General features: G+C 53.0%; 1 protein-coding gene across 4 annotated transcripts in view; it reads left to right on the top strand.

Annotated features, from left to right (window-relative positions):
• Nucleotides 1-16,536, top strand: part of AMMECR1L (AMMECR1 like) — a 510,558-nt gene that overhangs the window by 427,688 nt on the left and 66,334 nt on the right. For all 4 annotated transcript variants that reach the window (XM_069617808.1, XM_069617806.1, XM_069617807.1 and 1 more), the window contains one exon: nucleotides 2,544-2,634. In XM_069617808.1, coding sequence (XP_069473909.1) covers nucleotides 2,544-2,634 — 91 coding nt within the window. The remainder of the gene's footprint in view (nucleotides 1-2,543; nucleotides 2,635-16,536) is intronic.

The raw sequence follows: 16,536 nt of genomic DNA, 5'->3' as shown, positions 1-16,536 counted from the left end.
CGCAGGCAACCTCGAGCGCACGTCAGGGCCACGAGTCCATGACACACCTGACCCAACCCAACCCTTGCTTATGATATGATATGATATAATAGGATATGGCATTTTTAACGCGCCTATTCACAAGTGTTTCAAGGCGCGACGAGGCAAGGGAGGACTGGGTAACAGAGGCACTATATAATGAATTTCTTTACACATAAACCATAGTACCAGCTATTCTCAATACAAACTGCTGTAAAATACACTGTCACACTTGCACACGTAACAATAATGTACCACCATGCCATTAGTATGTAAAACCTAATGCTTTCTGACATATTTCGGTGGGTTTTTGCACAGTAAATTGCACATTTTGGAGGACATTTTTCAAAGAAATTCACGGGGGGAGAACCCCCTGCTGCCCCCTTAGGTGGTGCACCGTGCGCTTGCTCAGAAATTGCCCCGGAAAATGTACGCCCCCCCCCAGGTTTCAAACTCGCCAGCCGCCACTGGCAAAGAACCAGAGAGAAAGACATTGGAAGCCTCAGAACACTGACACTGACGAAGACCAGGAGCTCCTATTAAGGTACAGAGGCTGCCCGGGTCCACAGAAGAAAAGACAAGAAACCATTTAAAGTGGTTCTGGGACCCAGAACTAAAATATAAGAAACTAATTGAATAAATGGTATTCCCAACAGGTAAGCGTTACTTATTAGAAAGTCAGAAGTAACATTTAAAATGAATATTAACAGATTTAATCTAACACGGTTTGTACAATTCAAAGAAAATGATACAAAGGTAGTAAGTTACATCAGCAAGACAAAAAAAGTCTGATTCAAATACTGTCTGGTACCATTACCGGAACACGATCAACAAGTCTAACATGTTTTTACTGTTTTGTTTCTTTCCCCTTTGCCCCACTCCAATTGTTTTAAATGTTTTACTGATTTAGTTTGCTGCTGTTTTTTTATTTATTTACTTGGATGTAATATTGGTGTCCTCTGTACCTTGAGAAAGCCCATAGTGAGGTGAAACGGATGGCCATGCAGTTGGTAAAACTCATTTCAGCATATTGTATGCTCCCCATATTTCTGTAATTTATGAGATGGTGCATTTGATGCACTTTAATTTTTTCTTGTAGAGTTGTCTTTACAGTTTATGGCATGCCTTTGTTTATTAGGCAAGGTGTCATCATACCAATACAGTTTAGCTATCGTTTTGTATTAGAATCAGAATTTTGTTTGTCTTACTAATGTAACTTTCTATTTGGGTATTGTTTTCTTTGACCGTGTTAGATTAAATCTGGCAATATTCATTTAAAATTGTAATTTTGACTTTCTAATAAGCGCTTGCCTGTTGGTATTACTATTTACACAATGGTAATTTATTTCAGCCAGTGGTTGTAGCCTCAATCCCTGAAGGCTGCATCCCATACCTTTTTAAATAACTAGCTTTCACAACTTATTTAAGCCCCTAGTAAATCTGACAACCCATTCCTAATCACTGTAAAATATAAGCAGGTTTGGGCAAAGTACTATATCTGGCAGGATAGTGAACCGGTATATTATAAGTCAAATAAAGTGAAAGAGACTGGGTTGGGTACCCGCAAGGTGAACAACGAGGAGTTCCTCAACTGTGTATCTTCTTTGTGACGGTACATGGCAGGGAAGTGTACCAGGTCTGCCTACCTGAGCTACTGGAGAGGCTCACAACAGAGTGCCTGAGAAAGGCCAGGAGAAGGGAGTCATTCCCACTGTTGTGTTGGAACTACCATATAAAGCCTGAGAAAGGCCAGTGGAAAGGAGCCATTGCCCCTGGTGCTGTGAATTACTACATTGGTTCTGAGATCTGTCGGGGGAAGGGAAGCATTTCCCTGCCACCGAAACATGTGAACTGTGGTAACCAGCGGAAGTGAGTCCTTCTGTCTGGCATCACCGGTGCTTCAAGAGACACTGAAGAAACCAGGGGAGAAGGAGCCATTCCCCCAAACCCCCATGAGGATCATCGGGCAAAACATGTTTATGAACATTAATAGGTTGACCAAAAAGGAAACGGTGATACAAACAAAGCCAACCCAAAATATTGGACCTCATTTTTGATGGACCGTCAAGAAGATCAGCATTTTCCCTAGTTTAGTTAAGAGTGGACAGAAATGGGTTTTAACGCAGGAGGGTGGAATATTTAATTTAGACTTATGTCCTGACAGAACTTAGTGTTTAGTTGAGGCACAGAAACCCCTCTTAGAGTTAGGTTTCCTCTTACATTTTGATAAAATAAATGTTTATGCCAACAAACATGCCACGTGTGTCTGTCGCCTCCTTCTGCACTCTTACACTTAAAAAACATTATATGTTCAATCTCAAGAAATCTTCTGGTGATCATATGCATCTTGTGACATCTGTTAAGAGTACTTTTGTTACAGGTAAGTTTGCGTTCTCTCCAGTTCTTGTTCTACAATCTTTTCAGGTTTTTCACCCCACCTAATTCTCTGGTATCTGCCAATTAGCTCCTTTCAGATGTAAGAATCCCTTAATAAACTTGCTCTCACAAGTCCTTTCCCTGTGCAGGTGGGGGTGCATGGGATCAGAATTGAATTCATAAATGAGAAAGGAGTGAAGCGAACAGCTACATATCTCCCCGAGGTGGCCAAGGAACAAGGTAGGTTTCAAGCAATTCAACAAGCTGCTACTTCGGTGTGCATATATACTTTCCATGGACCTTCTTGTGAGCCTGGGAGAATTGCTTAATTGCTGTACATCAGTTGCCTAACTTCCAAATTGTGGCTATTGTGCAAGAAATCATTGCTTTCATGTAACGTCTCAAAGTCATTGCCAGCTGTACCTGTTTGATGTTTGTGTAATAATATTTTAATCAGTTTTCCTTTGGATGATGTCTAGATCAGTCTAAATCCTGGTTGGCACAATTTCATAATTGGAGGTATTTCACAGCCAGGCGTTGGGGAGGGTTTTCATGTGCTGTGCTGCATCTGGCTTGGAATAGATGAGTTCAGTTTATTTTGCTTTCTGCTCAGTACAGTTTAATTAAATATTTTTGTTTGTGTATGCGTGTATGGCTTACTGGAACTGTGATCTCACCTTGGTAACTTTTAATCCAGACAACTTTGACAATTTTCTCTGGTCTTTGATTCCTTTGGAAGGATTCAAGGCAACAATTCTTCAATACTTAATTTCATTGTTTTACTGGTTTATCCTATCCTATCCTCCTTCCTTCAGACCCTTGGGACATCTGCCCCCACGTTACAGCGAACAATCGCTTTCTGCAGCAGCCAGAACAAAGTCTCAAAAACAATGGGAAGGCCCGCAAAGTTGTATGTCGCCCATGCCCAACTGCTCCTCACCCACTCACCGGCTTCGTCTCACGTTTTTCCTCTGAAATGGAGACTGAACATGTTATGTGGTTTTTACTTTGCGCTTAGGCTTCTCTATGATTGATTCATCAGCGGTGTCTTAATGCTATGCCATAGTGCTGCAAAATGTCATTGTGTTTTATTTATTTTTCTCAACTACACCCATAAAACACTCCCTTTTTAGATGATCATGCAACTTTAAAACACTAAAATCCCACTTCAGAATTCTTGCCAAAGCTTGTACCGTACCTGGAAACGTCAAAGAAGATCGAATTGATAAGTTCATCCATTTTGTTCAACTGATTTTCCTTTGTACTTAGGCCTGAACAATTCCCAAGTAAGGTACAATTAAAAACAATGTATGTAAAACTAAATCCAACACAAATTATTTTAGGAGATGCTGAAGAAGTTCCTTTCCGTAGTGGCAGTCAGGAGTGCGTTGCAATAGTCTAGTTTAGATCTGATAATGGTTTTTGTAAAGGTGAGGTGGTTTTCGATGGCGAGAAATGGTTTGTTGGCATGTTTGAGTTTTGTGGTGTGTGCTGCAGACCGGGCAAAGGAGTTCAAGTAATGTGTCCTATTAAGGGTGGCATCAAGGTGGACACCCAATGTTTTTACTGTAGGTGAAACTGCTGTCAATCGTGAAAGCTCTGTAGGCTGGGTCAAGTTTGGCAAGTAGGGCTTGGGTGCCGATGAGCAAGATTTCAGTTTTGTCATCATTTAGTAGGTGGCAGTTAAATGAAGTTAAATTTGACATTGTCTGGTGGTTGCCAGAGAGCGGGATGAGGATTTGTGTATCATCCACATAGTTTGTGTATGTGATGCGTTTGTGTATGTGATACTAAGTAAATCCAGGTCGTCGAAGAGGGGTCTTGTGTAGATGTTGTGGGTGGGTGGGTGGTTGGGTGGGTGTGTAAGGAAGGCATGGTATCGGGCACAAGTGATCACAGCTCAAGGGTGTTTATTGAACTTCAATGGGTTGGCTAAATACCCATCTAATTCTAAATCTAAAGATGGGAGCAAGCTACGACCATCAAATAATAACGCTGCCTAGCAGTCTGTCAAAATAAAAGGGCCTATGCTAATAAACCTATTGCAATCCTTACTACTGAATACAAATGGTGTGGGATAACAATGTAACTAAAAGAAAAGTGTTCAAGAAATTATATGTCCGGATAGTTGAGCAGTTGGCTTCCCTTCACCACGTTAGCACGGGACACAGCGGCAAGTTTGAGCTTCACACACACTCTGGCTTCTTGGACATGAGAAACAGTTCAAAGCACAGGTATAGGTATATTGGCCTCCCACATTCAGGCTCGGACCACAGATCCCCCTCGTTCAGGCTCAGACTCCTACGGCACAACATTCACAATTGGTCTCCTTCATTCGGGCTTGAACGACGGATCCCCCTTGTTTGGGCTCAGACCGATTTGTATCAAAAACCGAAGACTTTCGATTGGGCAGTGGGTTTTGTTTAAACCGTCGCAGGACCACTATTACTTTCGCTTCTCCCACTTCTTGGCTGAATTTCTTACAGACCTTCGATTGAGCACACTCGCAGTGCCGGAACACTCTGCCACAAATATTGTATCTTCTTTGCTACAGTTCAAACATTCAATGGCCTTTAGGATTTCCTGGCGTCTTTCATCACACGTGTTACCAATCTGTAATCTCGTTCTTAATACAGTGTTGCTGCTTGCAACCTTGACTTCAACACAGACCGGTCTTGCATCGGTCTCCCCAACTCACTGCCTCTGTTGATCTTTCTTTGATCTTGGAGCCAAGGACGGTACCACAGCGACTGCCGCTTCTCCCGACTCGGTCAGCCGTGCAGGAGGGCCCCGGGCATCTCCGACACACAATGCAGCATTCTTCAGTCTGGTTTCCTGGTATCACGCGTTTTAATCCAAAGGTGTTTTGAAAGTAACGTCTTCCCGCTGGAAAGGTCAAGGGTATCTTCCTCCTTGCGCACCCTTCTTGATTTGCTGTCTTTCTTCCCTCGTTCATCTGCCATCTCAAAACTGCTGTTCCTTCTTGTGCTTTGCCTAGCTCAGAGTATACTCTAGTGCTCCGCCTTTTATCAGTTTGGGGAAGTTTAGTGGAAGTCAGGTGTGACTGGTTACTAATGATTGCCTGACCATAGTGGTCGGACATGTCGGGTTCACTGTTCGGGTGTGTTTTCTACCAGAGCGTGCTGCCCGTGTGAAAGTGTTTGTGCAGGAAAGGTGGCGGGGGTTAGAGTCCTCATTTCTCCAGCATGGGGTCTGGCATGGATTCACATGTTCATGAATATTCCCCGTCGTTGGGCCGGGAATCCTTGGTATAGAAAAAAAAATCAGTATCAGTTTTGTTTCTGATCTGTCCTTCTTAGTAGTAACCAATCACTGGTCTCTGGGTCATACTGCCCCCAGCCAATGACTGCCCTCTCCCTAAGCCCCGCCTCTGGCAGCCATCCTCAGATTTTTACTGCACGTTCAAGTGTTGGGAGTCCTCGTGCTGTAGCTCTCGAGCTTTTGCTGCGTTTTCGCTCTTTTTCAGGAGATGTTTCTCATTTTTCGGTTAAATAGAGCCTCAAGCTCCACCGTTTCTACATCCGATCAACGGGGATCCGTTTCAGAGTTTTCTACGCCCCTCAAGGGTGAAGACTTCGTCGAGTTGCACTTTTGGAGGATTCCAGAAGTTCCGAGGCCTACCCCGGACATGGCCCAGGAGAAAGGAAGCTCGACGCCGGGAAGCTGTTCAGGACCTGCCCTGGATGCCCCTGGATGCCAGCTTCAGAATGTTTTAACGGAGGACGAGTATTCGTTATGCCTCTACTGTCTCGATGAGGACAAGACGCACACGGAGAAGGACTGCGCGTTTTGTGGGAACATGTCGGAGCGGACCATGAAGGATTGCCACCTCCGTCTCGCCAACTGGCTGGAAGGGATGAGCCTGTCAGGCGAGAAGAAGAAAAAGAAGTCCAAGCGGTCTTCTAAGTCCTGTGAGGGCGCCCTGGCGACGGGGGCCCAACAAAAGGCTAAGCACCGCGAGTCCGCGGGCACCGGGAGCGCTGAATGGCCTGGCTCCTTGGCTGCCAGGCAGGGCACATCCTCTCCGGCGCCATCAACCACAGCCAACGCTCTGGTAAGTGGAAGTCCGAGAACCCGGCGAAGCTTCTGGAGAGGCCCCGGTCGATCTCGAAGATTGCGGCAGAGGGGGAGCGAGGCTCAGACCCCCCCCCCCAAGGTGAAGGCCCCAGGCGTCCAGAAGGTGACGATGGCCTTAATTCAACTTGCTAACACCTCGATTGAGGATGTCGCCGTGGCCCTGGCTCAGCCTGTGGAGGCTACACCAGTGGAGGCACACTCAGGACCCAGAGTCTCCCTGCCACCGCGGAGGGAGTCATCTTTCAGGCCCATTGAGAAGACCCCCACGAAGTCCTCGTTGGAAAAGGTGGGGGAGGGGCTGGTGGCCATCGTGGATACAGACACGACCTCTGAAGAAGGGCTCATCGAAGTCGTGGAAGAGGCCCAGCCCATCAGGAGGGATCCCGACGAGGGCGACGACGAGAGCGACTGGGTCGCCGACAAGGCTCCTCAAGAGCCCTCGCGCCTGTCGTTTCTGGCGCCGCAGGACACTTCGGCGGCCATTTTGTCAGCGATTCAGTCCTTATGTTCGGAGATGAGGACAAGGTTGCCCCTCCCCCCCGACGGAGGTACCTGAGCCAGACCCGACGGGGGAGCCGGAGCCAGGACCTTCGGAAAGTCCACCACATAAGAGGAGGAGGACGCATCCTACGCCACCTCTCCCACCTCTGCGACCTGCTCTGCCTTCCCCCCGGTCTACTACCCACGGGGATGATACAGGCACGGACACGGCTACGACGGGTACAGATGACGACGGAGGCGACGGCGGGACGTGTCCCCCATCGCCCCCTGCTCGGGCGTCCCCGCCTGATGAAATTGGATCCTTTCATGCCATGATTTCCAGGCATCCGAGCTCTTCCAGCTCTGCCCAGAAGAGAAGGAAGGGTTCCTTTACCAACGGCGCGAGGCTAAAAGGAAGACGGTCCTCGCCATACCACTTCTTGATGACATCTGGGATGAGGGGCTCGCCCTCCTCAAGAACCCTGCCACGGCGCTGGCAAAGAGGGACCGGTATGAGAAGAAGTACCGGGTCCCCGACGCTGCCCCCTTGTGCCTTCGGGTGCAACCTACCCCGGATTCGGTCCTCTCGGCGGCGGCAAAGAAGAAAGCTGGGGGCCATTGGCCTAGACATCAACTTCCCCGCCAGACGGCGAGGGCAGGAAGTTGGACACGATGGGACGGCGGATCATCTCATCCGCAGTGATGACTATCAAGGCGGCCAACGCCCTGGCTATTTTAGCCCACTACGACAGGGACTTGTGGTTCGAAATCGCCCCTCTGTTGGACTTCCTTCCGGACGCCGAAAGGGCTGAGGCCCTTGAAATCCTACAGGAGGGTGAGATTGCTTCGGACCACGCCATCACGGTGGCAACAGACCTCGCCGACACCGGTTTCCGTCAGTTGGGCAACGGCGTTTGCTTGAGACGACGAGGATGGCTCAAGGCCACGGATTTCTGCCAGGACGTACAAACCAAGGTTTTGGACATGCCCTTCGACGGGAACAACCTGTTTGGGAAGGCGGTTGATGAGTCCCTTCAGGCCATCAAGACAGACAGACTGCCCGGGCACTGTGAGTGCTCCAACAACGACGGCCGTCCTTTCGGAGCTCCGGAGGCAGACAAGGTGCCTCCAAGGGAACCGGCAGTGGCTCCTCCACGTACCGCCAAGTGGCAAGATCTTCGTCCCAGGAAGCCTACAGGGGATGCGGCAAGTCAGGTGGTGCCCGTCGTCGTCGACAGGGAGGTCAAGGAGGCAAGGCGGCCTCCAAACAAGATTGAACCGACCGTGGGGTCGGGCCCCCGCCGAAGCACCCCAGTGGGAGGCCGGCTGGCGAGGTTCGTCAGCATGTGGGAGTCCATCTCCACAGACCGTTGGGTGCTGGATGCCCTGGCCCAAGAGCACGCCCTCGAGTTTCAGAAGAAGTGCCCTCGCGTTCCACTCGTGGCCAGGAAGGAAAATCACGTCCCTCAACTACTGTTGGAAGTAAGGGCGATGTTCCAGAAGGGTGCCATCGAGCTCGTCCCAAAGAGGCTTCGGGGCTCCGGAGTTTACTGAAGATACTTCCTCGTAAAAAAGAAGACGGGAGGATGGCGCCCCATCCTGGACCTACGACGACTGAACAAGTACATCAAGGCACAGAAGTTCCGTATGGTCACCCTCCAGCATGGAGGAGGGCGATTTCCTGTCATCGTTGGACTTGGAGGATGCGTACTTCCACATCCCCATTCTAAAAAGACACCGAAAGTTCCTCAGGTTCGTGGTCCAAGGGCGGCACTACCAGTTCAAAGCCCTCCCGTTCGGATTGAAGTCGGCACCCAGGGTGTTCACCAAGTGCCTCGCACCGGTGGCGGCGCGGCTGCGCCTACAGGGGATCCACGTCTACCCCTACCTGGACGACTGGCTCATCCGGGCAAGGACAAGGGAGCTCGCCGTGGAGCACACTGCGAAAACTGTCCAGCTGCTCGCATACCTGGGATTCTCCATCAACTTTCCAAAATCCCACCTGGTCCCGTCGCAAGTCGCCCTGTTTCTGGGAGCCAAGCTCGACAGTGTCGCGGCTGGCCTCGCCGTCGGAGGAAAGGACCAGGACCATTCTGGGCAAGGTGCAGCATCTGCTGGCCACGGACATGGCCTGGGTAAGATCTATCAAATCCCTCCTCGGGATGATGTCCTCCTGCATTTATCTGGTGCGCCTTTGCAGGCTTCGGATGCGCCCCTTACAAGAGTTCCTCGACGCCCGCTGGGTCCAGTCGACGAGCAGCTTCAAGGACAGGATCCCTCAACGGGACGTTCCGCCAGGCGATCCGTTGGTGGGGTACCCGCTCCCATCTGTCGGCGGGCACAGACTTTCAGACCCCAGCTCACCAGATGACGGTGACGACGGACGCCCCCCTGGAAGGTTGGGGAGCGCACTCCGGAGATCTTCACGCGAGCGGCCTTTGGCTCCCGGAGCAGAAGTCTCTCCACATCAACATCTTGGAGCTCCGCGCAGTGTTCTGGGCCCTCAGGTCCTTTCTTCCGTCCCTCAAGGGCAAGTGGTGAGGATCTTCACCGACAACACCACCACAATGTTCTACATCCGGAAGCAGGGCGGAACCAGGTCCCCTGCCGTATCCAAGGAAGCCCAGGATCTGTGGCATTGGGCCGTCGCCCAGGGGATGTTTCTGGTGCCTCTTCATCTGGCAGGAATAAAAAACACGATCGCCGACTCACTCAGCAGGGAGCTTCGCTCGTGCCACGAGTTGGAACTATGCCAGGATCAAGTGGATCGACTCTTCCGACGATGGGGCGAACCCCAAATCGATCTCTTCGCGACGGCGACGAATTCCAAGTGCCGGAGGTTCGCCAGCAGGTTCCCCCAGCCGAGGAGCATGGGCGATGCTTTCTCGTTCCCCTGGGATGGCCTATTTCTTTATGCGTTCCCTCCGCTGCCGTTGCTGCTCCGGCTCATCAACCAGCTCAAGAGGTCCTGGTGCAGGATGATCTTCGTCGCACCGGCGTGGCCGAGACAGATCTGGTTCCCGGACCTTCTGGACTTGTCAACGTCCCCACCAGTCAAGCTACCGACTGACGCAGACCTTCTCTCCAGAGAAGGAGGCGCCATTCTTCACCACAACCAGGAGTCGCTGAACTTGCAGGCCTGGCTCCTGCAGCACTAGAGTTTGGAGGGTACAACATCCCGGCCGACTGCAGAGAGGTGCTTGCAAAGACCAGGGCGTCCTCAACTCTCAAGTGCTACGGACATAAATGGAAGAGGTTCTCTGTCTGGTGCCGTGCACAGAAGATTAACCCTCTGCGGATTACGGCCCCTCAAGTACTGCCGTACCTACTGTCGCTGGCCAAAGCTGGACTGGCTCACGCCTCCATCAAAATACATCGGCTGCAATCTCCCGATATACCAGGACTACGGGACGGGCCTCCTTGTGGTCTCATCGCCTGGTGAAAGAATTCATGAAGGGACTATTCCGATCATTCCCGCCGGTGAAGGCTCCTGCCCCGGCGTGGGAGCTTAATGTGGTGCTGACCAGGCTCATAGGGGCCCCATTCGAGCCTATGCATTCGGCGCCTTTGAAGTTCCTGTCATGGAAGACAGCTTTCCTCGTGGCCATCACCTCCGCACGACGAGTGGGAGAGATCCAAACCCTATCTTGCAAGCCTCCATATTTGACTTTTCATGACACGAGGGTGGTGCTGAGGACACACTCCTCCTTTATGCCCAAGGTGCCGTCGGACTTCCACCTCAACGAGCCCTTGGTGTTGCCAGTTTTCTTCCCGTCGCCTTCGTCGCCGGCCAAGAGGACTTTGCACTCGCTGGATGTAGCTAGAGCGCTGAAGTTCTACGTGGACCGCACAAAGAGTTTTCGGAAGACGTCACAGCTGTTTATGAACTTTGGGACTGTGAATCAAGGGAAGGCTCTCTCGAAGACTTCCATTTCCAGATGGCTCTCCGGCTGCATCATGCACTGTCACCGGTTGGCAAACCGACTGCTGCCCGGCCGTCCGAGAGCCCATTCGTCCAGAGCGATCGCTGCTACAACGGCGTTCCTGTCTGGTGTGCCCCTGCTGGACATCTGCAGGGCTGCTACGTGGAGGTCGACGCATACCTTCACAAGATTCTACTGCGTCGATCGGGACTCCAGGGAGGAGTCCAGGGTCGGCCAAGCAGTGCTGCGCAACCTGTTCTCCTAAGGTGAGCCTGGTGAGGAGGTAAGAGTTGCTTAATGTTGAGCCTGTTGCCACCTCCCGTGGTTGTGCATGTGTGTACTGCTATGTATTCTCTTATTCATGAGAATGTGAATCCATGCCAGACCCCATGCTGGAGAAGGAACAAGTTACTTACCTGTAACTGTTGTTCTCCAGCATGGGTCTGGCATGGATTCACATGCGAACCCTCCCGCCTACCCCTCTGCGGCTCTTCACTTGGTCATACTGCCACTTTACATGCTACCAAATCTGAGGATAGCTGCCAGAGGCGGGGCTTAGGGAGAGGGCAGTCATTGGCTGGGGGCTATATGACCCAGAGACCAGTGATTGGTTACTACTAAGAAAGGCAGATCAGAAACAAAACTAATACTGATTTTTTTCTATACCGAGGATTCCCGGCCTGACGAACACCGTTTCTACCTCCGATAACGGGGACCCGTTTTGGAATTCTTCTACGCCCCTCAAGGGTGAAGTTTTCGTCGAGTTATGCTTCTTGGAGGATTCCAGAACATCTGTGGCCTACCTCAATGGACATGGCCCAGGACAAGGGAAGCTTGACGCCCGGATCCAAGCTGTTCAGGAGCTGCCCAGGATGCGGATTGCAAAATGTTTTCGAGGACGAGCATTCGAGATGTCTCTACTGCCTTCATGAGGACAAGAAGCACATGGAGAAGGACTGTGCGTTCTGCAAGAACCTGTCGGAACGGACCAAGCAAGATCGTCGTTCCAGCCTCGCCGCCTGACTGGTGAAGGGCACAGCAGGTGTGAAGGCGAAGAAAACGTCTGAGCGGTCTTCTAAGTTCTGAGAGGGCGCCCCGGCGATGGGGGCCCAACAGAAGGCCAAGCACCGCGAGTCAGTGGGCACCGGGAGCGCCCAAAGGTCGTGCTCCTCGGCTGCCAGGCAGGGCGTGACTTCCCTGGCACGATCAACCACGAGCCAGCGCTCTGGTTCGGGGAAGAGGAAGTCCGAGAACCCGGGTAAGCTTCTGGAGAGGCACCAGTCGATCTCGAAGGGAGCCGAGGGGGTGCGAGGCAATGAACCCCCAACCCTCCAAAGCGAAGGCCCAGGACGCACCTAAGGTGGTGAGGGCCTTGATCCACCCGGCAAAGGCCTCTATCGAGGTTGTCGCAGCGTCCCTGGCGAAGCCGACAGAGGCTACGCCAGTGGAGGCGGCCTCGGGGTCCAGAGTTTCCCTGCCACCGCGGAGGGAATCCTCTTTCCAGACCATCGTTAAGACCCCTGTGAAGACCCTGGTGGAAAAAGAAGGGGGGGGCGGTGGCCATTAGACTCGGATTCAGCCTCCGAGGAGGTTCCGGTGGAAACCGTGAAAGGCCTCAATGAGAGGTTCGAGAAGGTTCGATCCCAGGGGAAGGTTCCCGCTGATGTGATCAAAGATGGCGACGACGAGGGCCCAGTGGAGCAGCCATCCCATCCGTCGCAGCCATTACCCGAGCCCCAGGATAGCTCGGCGGCCATTTTGTTGGCGATCCAATCCTTATGTACTGAGATAAGGATGAGATTACCATGGACCCCGACAGAGGATCCAGAACCAGGGCCGTCGGGAAGCCCTCCGAACAAGCGGAGGAGAGTCCACCCCACTCCGCCCTTCGTGCCCGCGAGGCCTGTGGACCCCTCATCCCCCTTGCCGGACCCTCGGTAGGATACGGCGACGGATACAGCGACGGGGATGGACGGCGGCGATGACACAACAGACATCCCGTCATCACTCCCCCAACCCCCCCCTCGGGCCTCTCCTCCTGATGAAATTGGCTCTTTTCACGCCATGATAGCCAGGGCATCCGAGCTCTTCCAGCTCTGCCCTGAGGAACAGAAAAAGGAAGGTTTTCTTTACCAACGACGAGAGGCCAAGAGAAAGACGGTCCTCGTGGTGCTGTTGCTCGACGACATCTGGGACGAGGGGCTGGCTATCCTCAAGAACCCTTCCACGACACCCACCAAGAAGGACAGGTACGAGAGGAAGTACCAGGTCCCCGATGCCGCCCCTTTGTGCCTCAGGGCCCAGCCCATGCCGGACTCTGTCGTCTCGGCAGCGGCCAAGAAGAAAGCAGCGGGTGCCGCGGCTTCAACTTCCACTTCCCCGCCGGACAGCGAGGGCAAGAAGTTGGACTCCATGGGATGACGAGTCATCTCGACGGCGACGCCGATTAAGGCGGCCAATGCCTTAGCGATTGTGGCCCGTTACGACAGGGAGCTTTGGTTCAAGATAGCTCCTCTGCTAGACTTCCTACCGGACGACAAGAGGGCAGAGGCCCTACAGATTCTGCAGGAAGGTGAGGTGGCGTCGGATCACGCCATAACGGTGGCAAAGGACATTGCCGATACCGGATTTCGCCAACTGGGCAACAGGGTTTGCCTCCGACGACGAGGATGGCTCAAGGCGATGGACTTTCGCCAGGACGTCCAGACCAGAGTGTTGGACATGCCGTTCGACGGCAACAACCTGTTTGGAAAGACGGTGGATGAGTCCCTCCAGGCCATCAAGACTGACACGGAAACAGCCCGAGCCGTAGGAGTCCTTCAGCAACGGCGGCCCTTTCGGAGCTCTGGAGGCAGACAGGGAGCCTCCAAGGGATCCAGCGGTGGCTCTTCTACTTGCCGCCAGGCGGCCCGCTCCTTGTCGCAGGAGGCATACAGAGGCCGCGGCAAGCAAGGAGGGTCTTGCCGCCGTCGGCAAGGAGGCCAAGGCGGCAAGGCCTCTTCCAAGCAGGACTGAACCGGCTGTAGCGTCGGGGCCCCCACCGAAGCACCCCAGTGGGAGGCCAGCTGACGAAGTTCGTCAGCATGTGGGAGTCCATCTCCACCGACTGTTGGGTGCTGGACACCCTGGCCCGCGGACACTCGCTAGAATTTCAAAAGAAGTGTCCTTGCATTCCTCCCGTGGCCAGGAAGGAGAATCACGTCCCTCAACTGCTGTTGGAGGTAAGGGCGATGCTCAAGAAGGGTGCCATCGAGCTCGTCCCCAAGAGGCTCCCGGGCTCCGGAGTGTACTCAAGATACTTGCTCATCAGAAAGAAGACAAGCGGTTGGCGCCCCATCCTGGACCTGCGTCGGTTGAACAAGTACATCAAGGCACAGAAATTCAGGATGGTCACCCTCCAGCACGTGCTGGGACAGCTTGAGGAGGGCAACTTCCCATCGTCACTGGACCTGGAGGATGCTTACTTCCACATCCCCATTCTAAAAGGACAGAGTTCCTCAGATTCTTAGTCCAGGGGCGTCGCTACCAATTCAGAGCCCTGCCGTTCGGATTAAAGTCAGCACCCAGGGTGTTCACCAAGTGCCTCGCACCTGTGGCGGCGCGGCTGCGCCTGCAAGGGATCCATGTCTACCCCTACCTGGACGACTGGCTAATCCGTGCAAGGTCTAGAGAATTTGCCGTCGAACACACAGCGACAACCGTCCTCCTGCTCACGGAGCTGGGATTCGCCACAGGTGGCACTGTTTCTGGGAGCGAAGCTTGATACAGTGAAGCGATTGGCATCTCCGTCGGAAGAAAGTACGAAGGCCATTTTGGGCAAGGTGCAGCGCCTGTTAGCCACAGATGTGGCCAGAGTGAGGTCCATCAAGTCCCTCCTCGGGATGATGTCCTCATGCATCTACCTTGTGCCCCTTTGCAGACTTCGGATGCGTCCGCTACAAGAGTTCCTCGACGCCTGCTGGATTCAAGCGGCAGGCAGCTTCGAGGACAGGATCCCGCTCGACTAGGAGTTCCGTCGGGCGATTCTGTGGTGGGGTGCCCATGCCACCTCGCGGCAGGCATGGACTTTCAGGCTCTGGCGTATCAGGAGACGGTAACGACGGACGCCTCCCTGGAGGGATGGCGAGCCACACCGGAGATCTCCACCCAAGAGGCCTCTGGCTCCCGGAGGTGAGGTCTCTTCACATCAACATCCTGGAGCTACGAGCCGTGTTCTGGGTGCTCCAATCGTTCTTTTCGTCCCTCAAGGACAAAGTGGTGAGGATCTTCACCGACAACACCACCACGATGTTCTACATCAGGAAGCAGGGAGGCACCAGATCCCCAGCCCTATCCAGGGAGGCCCAGGATCTGTGGCACTGGGCCGTCGCCCAGGGGATGTTTCTGGTTCCCTTCCACCTGGCAGGAATAAAAAACACCATTGCCGACTCACTCAGCAGGGAGCTGCGCTCGTGCCACGAGTGGGAACTACGCCAGGACCAGGTAGATCGGCTCTTTCAACGGTGGGGCAAACCCCAGATCGACCTGTTCGCGACGGCGACGAACTCCAAGTGCCAGAGGTTCGCCAGCAGGTTCGCACAACCGAGGAGCATGGTCGATGCTTTCTCGTTCCCTTGGGACGGCCTGTTCCTGTACGCGTTCCCTCCGTTGCCGTTGCTGCTCCGTCTCATCAACCAGCTCAAGAGGTCCAGGTGCAGGATGATCCTCGTCGCACCGGCGTGGCCGAGACAGATCTGGTTCACGGACCTATCAAGCTGGCGACGGACGTGGATCTTCTCTCCAGAGAAGGAGGCGCCATTCTTCATCACGACCCGGAGTCGCTGAACTTGCAGGCTTGGCTCCTGCAGCACTAGAGTTTGGAGGATACAATATCCCGGCTGACTGCAGAGAGGTTCTTGCAAAAGCCAGGGCGTCCTCAACTCTCAAATGCTATGGACATAAGTGGAAGAGGTTCTGTCTGGTGCCATGCACAGAAGATTAACCCTCTGCGGATTACGGCCCCTCAAGTATTGCCGTACCTACTGTCGCTAGCCAAAGCTGGACTGGCTCACGCCTCCATCAAGATACATCTGGCTGCCATCTCCCGATACACCAGAACTACAGGACGGGCGTCCTTGGGGTCTCATCGCCTGGTGAAGGAATTTATGAAGGGAGCAAGTATGTTCAAGCCTTCCCTGGAGAAGCAGGGAACCGGAATCCTGTGCTGGAGCAGAAGGTGCTGTGGACCACTAACTTATCCAGAGCGAGGGGAAGCCTCTGTCCCCAGCAGACTGTGGGGTGCTCAGGAGGCCTGGAATCTCTCTCTTTCTCTTTCTCGGTACACCCTGGAGTAGCAGCAGTCTTCAAAGGACTGAGGGGGAAAAAGGAGACTTTCTCTCTGGAAAAGAACAGCTGTGGAAGTCACGAAGGAAGACCCGAAAACCCAGGAGAATCTGTAGACTCTTACCAGAATGGCTGAGGGCCGTGACCCTCATGTACCAAGGTACGTGTAGGGGGACTGGGAAGGTGCAGGGAGACGCCAAATACCCATTGACGTCTACCGTAGCACCAAAACGAGGTGCAGCGTGGCAAACCTGAGACCAAGGGTAAGGAACCCATTAGAAAATGGGGTGACCAGAGTTTAATACTGTAAAGGGCAAGG

Source organism: Ambystoma mexicanum, chromosome 10 (genome assembly GCF_040938575.1).
Source record: "Ambystoma mexicanum isolate Mex_15411 chromosome 10, UKY_AmexF1_1, whole genome shotgun sequence".
NCBI lineage: Eukaryota > Metazoa > Chordata > Amphibia > Caudata > Ambystomatidae > Ambystoma > Ambystoma mexicanum.
Note: the sequence above shows the minus strand (reverse complement) of the source record. Positions and strands in the feature narration are given on the sequence as shown.